This window comes from Perognathus longimembris, chromosome 16 (genome assembly GCF_023159225.1).
Source record: "Perognathus longimembris pacificus isolate PPM17 chromosome 16, ASM2315922v1, whole genome shotgun sequence".
In the NCBI taxonomy this organism is placed as follows: domain Eukaryota; kingdom Metazoa; phylum Chordata; class Mammalia; order Rodentia; family Heteromyidae; genus Perognathus; species Perognathus longimembris.
This window is the reverse complement of record NC_063176.1, coordinates 29178039-29192835: the sequence shown is the minus strand read 5'-3', so window position 1 is coordinate 29192835 and position 14797 is coordinate 29178039. Positions and strand designations below refer to the sequence as shown.

General features: G+C 40.2%; 2 protein-coding genes across 5 annotated transcripts in view; one reads left to right on the top strand and one right to left on the bottom strand.

Annotated features, from left to right (window-relative positions):
* Positions 1-14797, bottom strand: part of Paics (phosphoribosylaminoimidazole carboxylase and phosphoribosylaminoimidazolesuccinocarboxamide synthase) — a 57946-nt gene that overhangs the window by 22219 nt on the left and 20930 nt on the right. For 2 of the 4 annotated variants that reach the window (XM_048364732.1, XM_048364733.1), the window contains exons 1-8: positions 13506-13793; positions 10259-10456; positions 6762-6940; positions 4963-5142; positions 4728-4841; positions 4027-4110; positions 1774-1954; positions 403-561 (exon numbers count right to left, since the gene is read on the bottom strand). In XM_048364732.1, coding sequence (XP_048220689.1) covers positions 403-561; positions 1774-1954; positions 4027-4110; positions 4728-4841; positions 4963-5142; positions 6762-6940; positions 10259-10456; positions 13506-13521 — 1111 coding nt within the window. In that variant the 5' untranslated portion in view covers positions 13522-13793. Of the gene's footprint in view, positions 1-402; positions 562-1773; positions 1955-4026; positions 4111-4727; positions 4842-4962; positions 5143-6761; positions 6941-10258; positions 10457-13505; positions 13794-13868; positions 13998-14797 lie in introns of those variants that run through there. The other 2 variants (XM_048364734.1, XM_048364735.1) reach the window with 2 other exon arrangements.
* Ppat (phosphoribosyl pyrophosphate amidotransferase) overlaps positions 14181-14797 on the top strand; it is a 40165-nt gene continuing 39548 nt past the window's right edge. Inside the window, exon 1 of the mRNA XM_048364731.1 lies at positions 14181-14442. Within this exon, the coding sequence (XP_048220688.1) occupies positions 14315-14442 (128 nt within the window). The 5' untranslated portion in view covers positions 14181-14314. The remainder of the gene's footprint in view (positions 14443-14797) is intronic.

The following is a 14797-nucleotide window of genomic DNA, read 5'->3' as shown; positions in this document are numbered from 1 at the left end:
GATCTCAGCCTCCTGAGTAGCTAGGAATACAGGTGTGAGCCATCTGCACCCTGGCAGGAAAGTCCATGAGACTCTTACCTTCAACTAAGTAATGGAAAACTGGAAGTGAAGCTGTGGCTCAAAGTAGTAGAGTACTAGCATTGAGCAAAAGAGCTCAAGAGCAGTGCCCAGGCCTTGAGCTCAAGCGCCATGACGAAGAAAAGAAAAAAAAAGTCATTATCTCTTGGAGATGTGTATGAAGTATTACAATTTGCTTTAAAATAATCCAGAAAAGTGAGGCTATAAATGCAACAAAAATGGTAACTAGGGTCAGGTAATGGACATGTGACTTCCTAATTCTGTTTACATTGTTTATATTTGAAATTTTTATAACATTTTTTAAAAGTTTTTGATGTGTCTCACCACTAGGTAGTCGAAGAGATGACCATACATCCTGAGCTCCCCAGTCTGGTGTGAGAGGAGGACAGCTGATGACCGGATATGCAGTGTTTCCAGACATCACTGGGCCCAAGCCATTGCTTCTTCCTGCCACAGCCACAAACACAGTAGGAATGCCATCTCCTGGGGCAATGACAAGTTAAAATCATGTTATACACTAAAAAAGATTTAAAGGGAAAAACAAACAAACAAACAAAACCAGGCCCTTAGTATCTTAAATCCTTGAGTTTCTTGAGCAATCTTCTCTAAAAAATATTACAATGACACTATTAGACATATATTCAAAATATGATTCAATCTGCCATCTACTATATATCAAGTAATTAACTAGCTAGAATAGGTTTGACTGCTTTTGAGATTTACAGAATAAAGGAAATGCCAGTGGGTCAGAGAGAAAATGGTTCTAAGGACCTTCTTCTATTGCTTAGGCTGTTCAAAATAATATCAACTGGACAGTTATCTTCTGTTGAATGGTCCTTGTGCAAGGAGTCTTAGGGTAAGTTCTTAAGTTGAAACAGGTTTTATAAAGATTCTTTGACTTTTTTATAAAGTACCTTTGATTCCTAAAGCAAATATTTGTAATCCAGAATATAAAAGTTTGCATTTTGGGGGGGGGGGGAAGAATCACACTGTAGATTAGGCTGGCCTGAATTCATGATCTTCCAGAGCACTGAGATTATAGGCACATACTACCTTGAATGCCTTACATTTCAAATACTTTACTTTTTTTTTTTTTTGGAGAAAAAAATTCTAACTGCTATTAGTTTACTAAAGGAGTCTAAAACACTATCACTGTCCTCCCAAATCAGTGTATACATTCTTCACAGCAATTATCTTTAGAGAAAATAGTCAACCTTCATTTTTGTAAGTTGAGAAATATTTGGTTGTTAAGCTGTACTTGAAATGAATGCTATCTCATAACTTTCTTGTTGTTATTATAGTCTGAAACTATGCCTTAATTTTATGTCTTACTGCCTCCCAGCAAAGACTGGCTATTAAAGACACCAGAGGTTCTGCTGCTTCCACCTCAGGTATCATGCAGTTGACATGGACTGTTTGCTCTGAGAAACAAGGCTGGAGGCTGGGCAGGAGGGGATGTTTATTAGATTAAGATACCAGAGTGGCTCAAAGTTCTAGTCTATCTTCCTTCTATGTTTGTACTTGAAATTTGTTCTTTTATAAGCTCTTAAAATACCTTATGATCTTTTGGTGTTAGTATGCACTTCAAATAATCCTCAGAAACAAAAAAATGTGTCTTGACATTATCAGTCTAAAATATGTAATGCTTTGGCAAAATTGGAAATACTTGAAATGCTCTAGTTACTTGAAGTTTACCTTCATACACTGCCTTAATCCTTAGAGTTTCATCTGGTCCTTTATGGGCAGATGTTACCCGAAGTTCACATGGAATTCCAAAATTTCCACAAGCTTTTTTGATTTTTTCACAATGACTGAGATCCGAAGTTGAACCCATCAATACTATAACTCTGCACTGACTATCTGATTTCAGAAGTAACTGGAAAAGAAAAGCATGGCCATGAGAAAGAACATAAAAACAAGAGTGAATACACATAGGAAGGAGTACCACAAGAATAGTTCTTCCAATTTAGAATACAGTGTGCAGAATAATTACATCTGAACAAATACTTTAACAGACCAAATTTAAAACAAAAGGATGTACTAAAAAAAAAAAAGTAACTTCTACATAAAAAAGAAGTGGTCTTGGGAGGAGGGGACTAGGAGGGGTAAGTGGAAGAAAAGGAGGGATGGGGTTAACAGTGATTAAAAGTAAACATAGGGCTGTGAATGTGGCTTAGTGGTAGAGTGCTTGTTTGGCATGCATGAAGCCCTAGGTTCTATTCCTCAGTACCACAAAAGCAGAAAAAGCTGCAAGTGGGCTGTGGCTCAAGTGGTAGAGTGCTAGCCTTGAACAAAAAGAAGCTCAGACAGCACAAAGGCCCTGAGTTCAAGTCCCAGAACTGACAATAAACAAAAGCAATTGTACTCATTATGTTACTTAGGTAACTATAACACCCCGGCTCATAACCTTTTTAATAAAGATTTTAAAGAAGTGGTCTGCTTAACTAAGACATAATAGGTAAGGCATTTTGTTGTTGTTATGTAGTCCAGGAAGGCCTTTAGTTTTTGATATCCTACTTTACCCTTCTGAGTTCTCTGACTTAAGAGGCATGTGCCACCACACCTGGCTACAGGTAAAACTTTTGAGCAGAGCTAGGCACCAGTGGCTCACATCTGTAATCCTAAGTACTCAGGAGGCTGAAAACTGAAGGATCACAGTTTGAAGCAGCCAAGAAAAAGTCTATGAAACTACATTTTAATCAGCAAAAAGCCATGCTGGAGGCTCAAGTGGTCGAGCACCAAATGTGAGCAAAGCCAAATGAATGAATGTAAGGACCTACGACAAAGCCCTGGTGTTAGAATGTGCACATGTGAACAACATTTACCAGACAAATTATGTTTACTAGTAAAAGCTAAATGTTTAAAGCCTTCGATTAATACTTAGAAAACTATAACAAACTTTTGTTATAAGGTTGTTTGCTACTATCATCCCAAGGATTTTAGTACATTCGGCTCAATATTTTAAGGCATGATCAGTCCAATCAGAATATGTAGAAATCTTTCTTAAGTTTGCTGCTTAACCCAGATGCCCCTCCACAGACGAATGGATCCAAAAAATATGGTACTTATACACAATGGAATACTACATAGCGATTAGGAATGGTGAAATACTGTTATTTGCAGGGAAATGGTCAGAACTCAAACAAATAATGTTGAGTGAGACAAGCCTAGAACACAGAAAACAAAGGGGCATGATCTCCCTGATATATGACTGTTAACAAAGGGAGACGGAGAGACAGTAGAGACCAAGTCTGTGAATACTGTATATGTTCTTGATACATTGTATATTGCATATATGTCAACCTGACCTAGACAAGGGATAGAAAAACAGGTCGTAAGATATCGTAAGAAATGTACACACTGCCCTACTATGTAACTGCACCCTCTTTGCACAACACCTTGTAAAAAAATTTATGTCCAATTAATAAAAAAAAAACAGTGAAAAAAAAAAGTTTGCTGCTTAGAACTCACATGTGTGTTCTCGTAGAAATGTTCTAAATGTTCTAAAAGGTGACTGTGATCCTCAAGTAACCACAAATCACATCCAACTTGGATGGAATTGTATTAGTAATAGTAGTAGTATAAAATTAAAATGACTTTTAACAGTTGCATGGAAGGCTGAGGACAAGGCTTTGGATTTAAAACCAAACCAACAAAAAAGCTGCATGAAGTTTCACCCATCCCATGCCATTGGAGCTCAGAGTAGCAATGGAAAGCTAAGTAGGAAACATTTTTCCAGGATCTGAGAAAAATGTAGCTAGGATATTTTCTGAGACAAAGTCTTGTTCACTAAGTAAGCCCAGAGTAGCTTTGAACTTGAGACTCCTCCTAGTTCAGCATGCAGAGAACCTGGGATTACAGGCATATCCATTTTGAAATAAGATTTTCTTAAAAAAAAAAAAAAAAAGAAAGAAATTATTATCTACAGATTTACTGTAGAAGGATTACCTCTACTCTGTCTGCAACCCATTCAAAGTTTTTCTTTACCATCTGAAGTCCTTCGGGAGTTACTTCTTTGAGATCACGATAAGACTAGGAAAAAATATAAAGGTTAGAAAACAAGTACCTTTCCCTATTTGAAACTGTTTTCTGAATTATGATAAGGGATAATGACAGCTTTAAATAGCAAAAAGTAAAGATGCATCTCAAGTCTACAAATTCATTTTCTGAATTAAAGAGTGTTCAGTATAGAAGTTTTATTTTCATTTAAGGTTGACTTCGACAGTAGCAAATATAACCACTGCCTTGAGTGGTTTCTGCCTTCTAAGGTATTGCTTATACAGACAATTTCACCCAATTTTGTTAAAAAGAGCAGAAACACAGAAAGATTCAAAAGACCTGGTGTACAGTCCCAGACTGCCACTTTCTCACTCTTATAATTGGGAAGATAATTATCCTCTTAGAGCCCTAGTTTCCAATCAGCCAGACAAAGATGAAACTCCCAGTTATTGTTGTGAGAGGTTATAAAGATAATGAGAAACTTGGTCGGCAAGTTTAAAGTAGTATTCATATTATTTTCCTATCAAGGTGTAGTAGTTATTTAGCTTTACATAGCAAGTAACAGATCAGGTTCATATCAGAAGGATTATTTTTCCTCTCTCCTTTCTGCCATCCTGATCTTGTGAAAGATATTACAAAGCAATACATACCTGTTTGTCTTTCTGCTGGCTCCGATCTCCTGAAGGCCAGAGTCTCCAGGAGTCATTATCAATAACATCAGCCAGAACAATCTCTTTGGTTGTTATATCAACACCAAATTCAATCTAGAAACAAGATATCATCATGCAAAAGTTAAAAACAACAACAACCCCCCCCAAACAAATTACACTCCTAAACATTTCTCAGTTATAACCTTGACTTTCAAATCTCTTAATTCATCTATACCTTCATATCAACCAGTGTGCAGTTCTGGGTCAACCAAGATTTCTCCAGTATTTCAAAAATTGCTTGTGTTGCATGACTCATGATATCCACTTCAGTCTGGCCTATAGCAAGTCCAGCAAAGCAAAACTTTGCTGCTATTAGCTGTTCCTCAGACCACTGTGGATCGTTGTTGGCATCATCCTGAGAATAAATTATTGTAATTAACTTAAAATCATATCATTTATTTATATGTGAAACTTCTGAACTTTTCCTAAACAAAAAAGAAAACAAAACCTTGTTTTTTTTTCTCCTGGGCTTATGTTCCTTAGAAGCAACTACTTTTTCTAGACAACATTTTTGCTTACAACACCACTTAATTAAAAAAAATTGTTTTTCATAGCTACTTTAAACTTACTAGGTAAAAATACATTACTGAGGGCTGGGGATATAGCCTAGTGGCAAGAGTGCCTGCCTTGGATACACGAGGCCCTAGGTTCGATTCCCCAGCACCACATATACAGAAAACGGCCAGAAGCGGCGCTGTGGCTCAAGTGGCAGAGTGCTAGCCTTGAGCGGGAAGAAGCCAGGGACAGTGCTCAGGCCCTGAGTCCAAGGCCCAGGACTGGCCAAAAAAAAAAAAAAAAAAAAAATACATTACTGAGGGGGCAGGGAATATGGCTTGGTGGTAGAGTGTGTGCCTTGCATACATGAAGCCCTGGGTTCTATTCCTCAGCACCACATAAACAGAAAAGCCAAAGTGCTAGCCTTGAGCAAAAAACACACACACACACACCCCAGAGACAGTGCTCAGGCCCTGCGTTAAAGCCCCAGGATTGGAAAAAACAAACAAACAAACAAACATTACTAACATTGCTTTTGCAGAAGACATGCTTAACAGCACAAAAGAAAGCAAATGAGTTACGCTAGGTAGAGGTGGCTTATGGCTATAATCCTAGCTACTCAGGAAGCTGAGATCTGACCATCCAAGATTCAAAGCCAGCCTGGGCAGGAAAAGTCTTATCTTGAAGTGGAGCTATGGCTCGAATGATCGAATGATAGCCTTAAGAAAAAAACTGAGGGTCAGTGCCCAGCCTCTGGTTTCAAGCCCCAAGACAGGCATAAAAAAAAAAACTAAATAAAATAGCGTTAAACAGGGCTGGGAATATGGCCTAGTGGCAAGAGTGCTTGCCTTGTATACATGAAGCCCTGGGTTCAATTCCCCATCACCACATATACAGAAAACGGCCAGAAGTGGCACTGTGGCTCAAGTGGCAGTGCTAGCTTTGAGCAATAAGAAGCCAGGGACAGTGCTCAGGCCTTGAGTCCAAGTGCCAGGACTGGCCAAAAAAAAAAAAAAAAGTTAAACAGTGTGAACAAAGGATGTAACAAAAACCAGTGACACTTATGCTTTACTGTATCAAATCAGACTATACAAAGATTTCAGCTGTAATTTTCTTTTTTAGACAAGTTCTCATTATGTAATGTAGGCTAGCCTTGAATTTGTGATATTGCTGCCTCTACCACCCAAGTGCTATGATTATAGGTGACTTCTGGTATTTAAGGGCCTTTGTCACCATGACCAGCTGTACATTTTTTGAAACTTTAAGCATTGCTCGTCTTTCTAAATGGTACTTCTCTAAATTTAATAGTCTTTCTTCTGTTAAATTTGTTTATGTTGTTAATTAATCTGACCAATAAGTTAGCGCGGTTTCAATATATTTTCTTTCAAACATTTGATTTATCATTACTAATAGAAGTGTACCTTACATAAATTTTAGGAGATCTACAATATCATATACACAGTCAGATAAAATAATTACCTTGAAAAACATCTCCACTTTTGGTGGATAAAACTTATATCCTTCTTTGACGCCAGGATTTCTTTTGAGAAAGGAACCAGTTGCTATTCTCCTGCACACCCACTCAATTGGAATCATTTCACACTGAGGTGCAATGAAAGCTGTCTCCCCATGTTTTCCAGCGAAAGCAGTTTTAATACCTACACATTGATGATGACAAGTAAATTATTTACTAAAATTTCCTTTTACAAAATATTATAGAATCTTTTTAGCTACTAAGCTAGGGGCAAGTGCCACCACTTTTGGCAAAAAATAATTCATTTTGATATTACATGGCAAATACTTGGCTTCTAGGGTATTTATCATTCATTCATCAACAATACATATTGAGTATTTATTACAAAATATCTAACTTTGGACAAGATATATATTCAAGTGGCACTAAATTTCTTCTAAATCTTAACTTAGTCACAGAATTTTCATAGTCTACAGTTCATGAGGACCTTATACAATGGTTATTACAATCACAATCAGAATTAGCCTTTAGCTCTGACTACAGTCACTTGATTAATCCATGTAGTTTTCACCAAGCATGGGCAAATAAATAGAAGAAATTTTAAAAACAAAAATTCTAGCTGGGTTCGGTGACTTATGCCTATAATTCTAGCTACTCAGGAGGCTGAGATCTGAGGATTATGGTTCAAAGCCAGCCCAGGCAGGAAAGTCTTGAGACTCTTATCTCCAATTAACCACCAGAAAATGGGAAGTGGCACTGAGGTAAGTGGTAGAGCACTAATCTTAAGCTGAAGAGCTCAAGGACAGGACCCAGACCCAGAGTTCACCACTGACACACACACACACACACAAACACACAAAATAAATTTTAAGTTGCTACATGCACATAACAAAATACAGCTGATACGCACAAACTGTGTCAATCAATCATGCTTTATCATCAGTTATGTTTAATTTGTTGTAATCTGTTTCAATTGCTGTTTAATTTGTTATAATCTATTTCCTTGTATTTGACTTTGTGAAAAAATTCCAAAAAGCAAATGGGAAGGGTGGGAGGTGTGGCTCAGTTGATAGAATGCCAGCCAATGAGTGAAAGCATCAAGTACAGAGTTCAAGTCCTAGTCTCTGACCTTACAAAAGAAAAAAAAGCCTAGACTGGTTATTCAAGCTTGTAATCCTCACTACTCAGGAGACTCAGATCTGAGGATTGAAGTTCAAAGCCATCCAGAGCAAGAAAGTTCCTGAGACTCGCTCCAATTAACCACCAAGAAAACTGAAGAAGCAAAGCTTTGGCTCAAGTGGTAGAGCACTAGCTTTGAATAACAAACTTCAGAGATAGTACCTAGGCCCGGAGGTTCAAGCCCCAGGACCTGTCCCAAAATACTTAACCAACCAACCAAAAAAAGAAAAAGAAAAGCAAATAAGGCCCCGAAAAGCATCCTAAGTTATAATCCTTCAAAATCTTTGTCATGTTATGCATGAACCTTGAAAGTAATTGAAATGAAATACATCACAAACAATGCTTATGATTCCATTTGCCTAAGTCAACCAGCAAATAAATAGGAACAAATAAAAGAAAGGTTACAAAGTGCTGAGGTGGAGAAGAATGGAGATTCTACTTCAGAAAGTTTTGAAAAATGGGATGAATGTACAATATTGTTAACATGAATGCCACATTGACAATATAAAACCAGTAAATGGTTAATTTTATGTATTTTGCCACAATATCAGTAAATTCAAGGACTCAGTTCATAGCTAGAAGCAGGTAGCTCATGCCTATAATCCTTGATATTCAGAAGACTAAGAACTGTAGATCAAGGTTTCTAGCCAGCCCAGGCAGAAAAATCCATGAAATACTTCCAATTAATCAGCAAGTAAGTTGAAAGTATGGTGCAAATGGAAGAACATCAGACATGAAGAGAGCCAAGTGAGAACACAAGGCCCTGTACTGACACATGTATGTGTGCATATGTACATGCACATATACAAAAGGAACCTACTTCATGAGTCTATTATTCTAAGTACTTTTTAACTTATTAAGTAATTTTTAACTTATCAGCATCCAAAAAAGTATAGTAGTATGGTCATTAACAGAATAAGGACACTGAGACACTGTAATAATGTCAGCTACTACTAGGCAAAGCAGAGTTAGCAGTCCACACAGTTTTCATGGGCTATACTGCTTGGAGGTATTATATGAATATCACAGTACAAAAGAAATGTTGCAGCATTAACATGAATTAAAACACCTGTAAATCTGCATGGGTTTGATACAGATGCCCATTTTCAGCCTGGGAGGTTAGTATCTTAAATCCTAACCTAATCCTCAAACTTCAAATTAACCTTTCTATAATCAGAAAGGAACTGGGGAATCTTTGATCATAAATATTTAGCACACACAGACAACTTTTACGTATAGCAAGTCAATGTACGGTTTTCCAGATGTATATAAAATTTTTGAGGTAGGTTATTCATCATACTTTACAGAGGCCTATAATCCCACATACTCAGGAAGTAGAGGCAAGAGAAGAATTTAAGGCCAGCCAGGTAAAGGTAGCAATAAAACCCTGTCTCACAAATGAAATGAAAATGTTGGAGAAAGGGTTGTAGCACAGCCCAAGTAGTAGAACACTTGTCTAAATGTGCCTACCCTGGGTTCAATGTCCAGTACTACAAACACAAAACAAAAAAAGTACATATATAGGTGAAGGTAATCAAAATTAAAACCTATCTGCACTGCAAAAGAAACCTAAATTTACCTTGATCTCTCTCTAGAAATGCATTCACTAGAACTACCACCAAGGAAACCTTGAAATAAAACCCTGGATCCCATGACTTAGAAACTATGGTCCCTTAAAAGTACAATAAACTCATTTCCAATGAATAGAGGGCTTACAAAACAATCAAGATTGTAATTAGCCGACTACTCTCTCCTACACTAACTTAAAATGTAAAAAAACAATGCTTCCAGAAGCTAGACTACTTCAGAGATACACTGACAGAATAGACTTAATTTTAATTACTTTATTTTGTGGGAGGGAGGTACATCTATTTTGACTGGAACAAAATATACTGCACCTCTCCTTGGATTTAAGAAATAGTGCTTTCCAGACACTCTGGGAAATGAAAGGCATTTGAAGAGGTGTATTAATTTATACAATCATAAAGTAGGGGGGCTTGGAATGTGGCTTAGCGGTAGAATGGTTGCCTAGCATGCACGAAGCCCTGGGTTGGACTCCTTAGCACCACATAAACAGAAAAAGCTGGAAGTGGTGCTGTGGTTCAAGAGGTAGAATGCTAGCCTGAGCAAAAAGAAGCCAGGGACAGTGCTCAGGCCCTGAGTCCAAGTCTAGGACTGGCAAAAAAAAAAAAAAAAGTAGGGAACAAAGAACTAAGCTTTTATATAAAGAACTCAAGTCTTCAAGGATTGAGTAATCCAAGGCAATGACTTAAGACTGCATGGGAAACAGACTAGGGAAGGAACTATATGGAGAACCACTTACCTGCTTCCTGTAACATTTGAAAAATACAACTGGTAATTTTATTGGAGATTGCAGCTTTTCCTTCCAAGTGATTCTTTCTAGCTGCATTTCCTGCTGTAATCTGGTCCTTAGATTGCAGGAGGACTTTTCCTGGGTTATTTACCAATTCATAGACTTCTTTTGTTTTACCCTCATAAAGTTTCTTACCAATGGTGAGCACTGTGAGAAAAAAAAAAGTTATCTTAGCTTTTAGGAATTTCCTGAGCATTAAATTGTTTCAATGAATCAAATGAATATATAGTGATTATTTATCTTAACATAATCTGCATAGAACTCCTGCCTCATTTTATAAAGTAAATGGGAAACTAGTTCCTACCTAGACAAAATCCTGTCTTCTGATATGGAACCCTGAGTTCCTTGTACTATTAACCTGTCTCTGAATTTAAATAGCACTATCATTATGTGTACATCACACTAGATGGGGGATCTGAGGTTAGCAGCTAAGGAATAGAAAAGGACTGCATGAAATATGGTAGAAGAGTTGGACAGGGCTCACATCACCAACTAGTGAAGGAAACCAAAAAACTAGTGTCAAGGAAGAAAATCAAATAGAGTAATATTGGCTCAGGACACTTATAATGGAGCCAGGAGGCCATTGACTGCTAAGGAGTTTTACGTATGTAAATACGCAAGCACATCTGTGACCAGGGCTGCACTTTCACCCTCCTTTGGACTTGGTCAGTTTCCTGAAACATTTTGTGTGCATGCTGGACTGGGGTTTGAACTCAGGGTCAAAGTGCTCTCCCTTAGCTTTTTCACTCAAGGATGGGGCTGAGCCACACTTGTACTTCCAGCTTTTGTGGTGGTTAGCTGGCTTACAACCTTCAGATCTCAGCCTTTCGAGGATTATAACATGAATCACTGATGCCTGGCCAGAGAGATTTCTTGATATTTCCTGATATGACTTCTCCCCTGAACTACACAGAAAAGGCATTTCCTTTCTTAGGAAGCAATATAGCCACACCAACTAGACTAACAAGTCAGTCGATCTAATTATCAAACCTTTTTGCACTTTTAAGGTATAAATATAGTCCCCATTTTGTGAAAATACAAAATAAGATTCAAGGTTCTTTGATGGTGTTTGCCAGATTGTAATCCTAGTTAGTCACAAATAAATTCAGCTTTTCTTTTTTTTTTTTTTTCAACCAGACTAAATTTGGTTCTGGGTTATATTCTTGTAGTAAGTGTCACTTAGGGCACCTAATTTGGAGGATAAGTAGTTTGAGCTCCTCATTATTAACAAGATCTTAAAAGTTCTCAAGAGTTCAAACCTAGCTCAGTGCTCCAAACTCTTTTTCTCTATTCACTTTCAAGGATTCCAAGTTCCTTAATTGAATCTTTGTGTTCCCTTGCCAGACCTTTTGACAATTTTTTTTTTTTTTTTTTACAACCTGACACTCTGTTCCCTTCTATTTCCAACATTCACCTCTCAGGCCTTATAAGCCATGTTGACTAAGTTACATCTTAAGGACCACTGGGGTCTTAAGTCCTCTAGTAAAAGGTGTATTTTTAGAAAGGTTAATATAGCTGTGGTATGGAGAATGAAGTAGAAAGGAGTTGTGGGAGCCAAGAGTCTGGGGGAAGAGTTTAGGGCACAGTTGCAGCAACCGAGGCAGATGATGCCATTGTGCAAGAGACAGCAGTGATCCAGCATTCAAAATATTTCAGACAGAAGGAGAGGTAAGACTAGAGTGGTGCCCAAATTAAGAAACAAAAGCATTTGAATATGTAGCATACAGTACCTTTCCAATTAGTCAACCCCCCCCCCAAAAAAATAGGCAGCATATGCTGTAAGTATCCAAAGGGCGGCTATGAATTCATGAATGAATTCTTAAGAGGCTGACAAAGACTGAGAATGGTTCATGGAACTGATTTCCAGAGAGGAGTCAAAAATGTTCTAGGATTGTGCTGTCCATCATGTGGCCACTAACCAAATGGAATATGAATACATGCTGCGTTCTATGTGGATAAAAAAGAATGCAAAATATCCCCTCAAATTTCTTACATGTTGAACTGTGAGAATCTTGGATACAAGTAAATTTGCTTCATCAAGGTTTTGGTTCCCTGTTTTTACTTAAATCAAGGCTGAAGACAAGATGGAGACCAGTAGACTGTAAAGAAACTTAAGACTGGAAATTATAGTTCTATGGATTCCAATGAGTATTTTTAACCAATGACATTTTGAGTCTTTTGGAAACCATAAAAGTAAAACATTCGGGGGCTGGGAATATGGCCTAGTGGCAAGAGTGTTTGCCTCCTACACATGAAGCTCTCGGTTCGATTCCCCAGCACCACATATAAGGAAAACGGCCAGAAGGGGCGCTGTGGCTCAGGTGGCAGCGTGCTAGCCTTGAGCAAAAAGAAGCCAGGGACAGTGCTCAGGCCGTGAGTACAAGGCCTAAGACTGGCCAAAAAAAAAAAAAAAACATTCTGGCCCAATGCCCTGGTTTTATGCGTTTGTTAATATCAACTTCATCTTATTTTTTGGATCTGTGACGGTTTGATCTAAATTCAGTCCCCCCCACCTCTGGAAAAGAAAGTTCTGATGAGCCAACACAAGCAATTTAATTTGTTACAAATTTAGAAACCCCTATGTGTGGGTCAAAACAACATTTTGTAAGTTTAAATGGCATGAGGATCTTCCCAGAAAATCTGACCACTCAGGAATAAAGTAAACATCAAACTACGTAAATCTGGCAAAAAGTTAACGAGGAAATATTTGATGATGATTTTTGGAGCTCTCCAAAGCCATCACGTTTTAGATTGCTTTAGGAAAAAAAAACAATCGATGAAAACCTGGGCAGGTTTTCCCAAGACTAAATTATTAACCTTAGGGGTAGGAGAGATCATTGATGAAACAGGAAAAGCAAGCATTTGGTTTGAAAAGTAAACTCTAGATGTTCTTCGTGTGACTGTTATGCAACATCTCTCACAAAAGTTTACCGGCATCTGTCCAGTTTCTGGCAATTTCTCATTCTAGGAACCCCACCCCCTCAGTCGGTGCTTTGCTCCCCTCCGGGAGATACTGGAGAGGTCCGAGAACCCCGGGCGTCGGGTGAGCCAGGCTCTCCCCATTCACCGGGCCACGTGAGCGCCCCACACGAAGCCTGGAGGCTCCACCTAAGGGAGGCCGAGTACGGTTCCGGGTGGCTGAAAGGGACTGCGGGAGAGGGGGAGACCCTCACAGGGCCGGACACCGGTTACTCACACTCAGCGGTCGCCATTGTCCTGAGCGGGCTGGAGTCACTGGGCAGAGTCACTGGGGTCTGGAAAAGAGCAGTTTTACAGTCAGAGAGGTTGAAGAACTTTGAAAGGAAACGCTGTCCACAAACACGCCCCGGGGCAAGCTGAGTAGACTCCGCGGCTACACACGCGGTCCGGGACCACGGCAGCACGCGGATGGTCTAGGGTGACGCCGCCGACAAGAGGGAGGGCTTCCCCGGGGACTTCCCGCCACGCAGGCGCGCGAGCGCCGCTCCTGCTAAGGCCCAAAGTGGCGCGCACTGGAGCCCCTCCCCACTCTGCCGAGCTCACGGATGGGCTCCCCCCCCCATCACAGGTTGGAACGTACCAAGTCCTGACGGCCAGGGGAAAGCACGTAGGGAGGGATGTGTAAACTTCACGGTCACTGAGAGACAAATGGCCTAAAGCCCGCTACCTTCAGCACACGGGTTCGAGGCACAGGGAAATAACGGAGATTTCCACGTGCAGGACTATTTCGGTGCGTCTTTGGGGCGGAGGAGGCTAGCTCCACCCCATGGCGGCCGAGACTCCGCCTACCGAGGGGGCGCGGCCTCAAAGGACCATCGCTCATTGGTTGGTAACGGGAGGCGGGTCGAGGGGGGGGAGGTTTGTGGAAAGCGCGCGCCGCCGCAGTAGCGAGGGTTGAGCCTCTTGAGAAGAAGGAAGCTTTCCAGGCGCGCGAGCCTCGGAGGCGCTCTGTGCCGAGCCGGCTGCTGTTTGGTGCTCTGACCTCGACTACGGCAGCAGGTCCCTCCACGTGCTTTTGGCGGCGCCATGGAGCTGGAAGAGTCGGGGATTGGAGAGGAATGTGGGGTGTTCGGGTGCATCGCCTCTGGAGAGTGGCCCACACAACTAGACGTGCCACATGTGATCGCTCTGGGACTCGTGGGGCTGCAGCACCGGTGAGCAACGGGGTGAGGGGTGGTTGTGCGAGTAGTGGAAAGAGAGCTTTCTCCATCTCCACCAGCCACTTCCCACCTCCTGGGCTAGTGATCTCGTGTGGCCCCCATAGCCAAAGGACTTACCTTTTTGCCTAGCCAATATCTGCCTTTGGCACAGACCTGGGTGGAGGGGCGCCCTGCTTCCTTGGACTTTGCCCTGTTCTACCCAGCCTCAGCCCCCCCCCCCGTACCCCAGTCCTTGTTGCTCTTTTGGGTCTCTCCTTCCCATCAACTCTATACACATCTCCTTATACGGCTTGTTTGTTATGTTTGGGTTTGCGTAGATCGGGAAGGAGCTGGTTCTAATCTTTCTCAA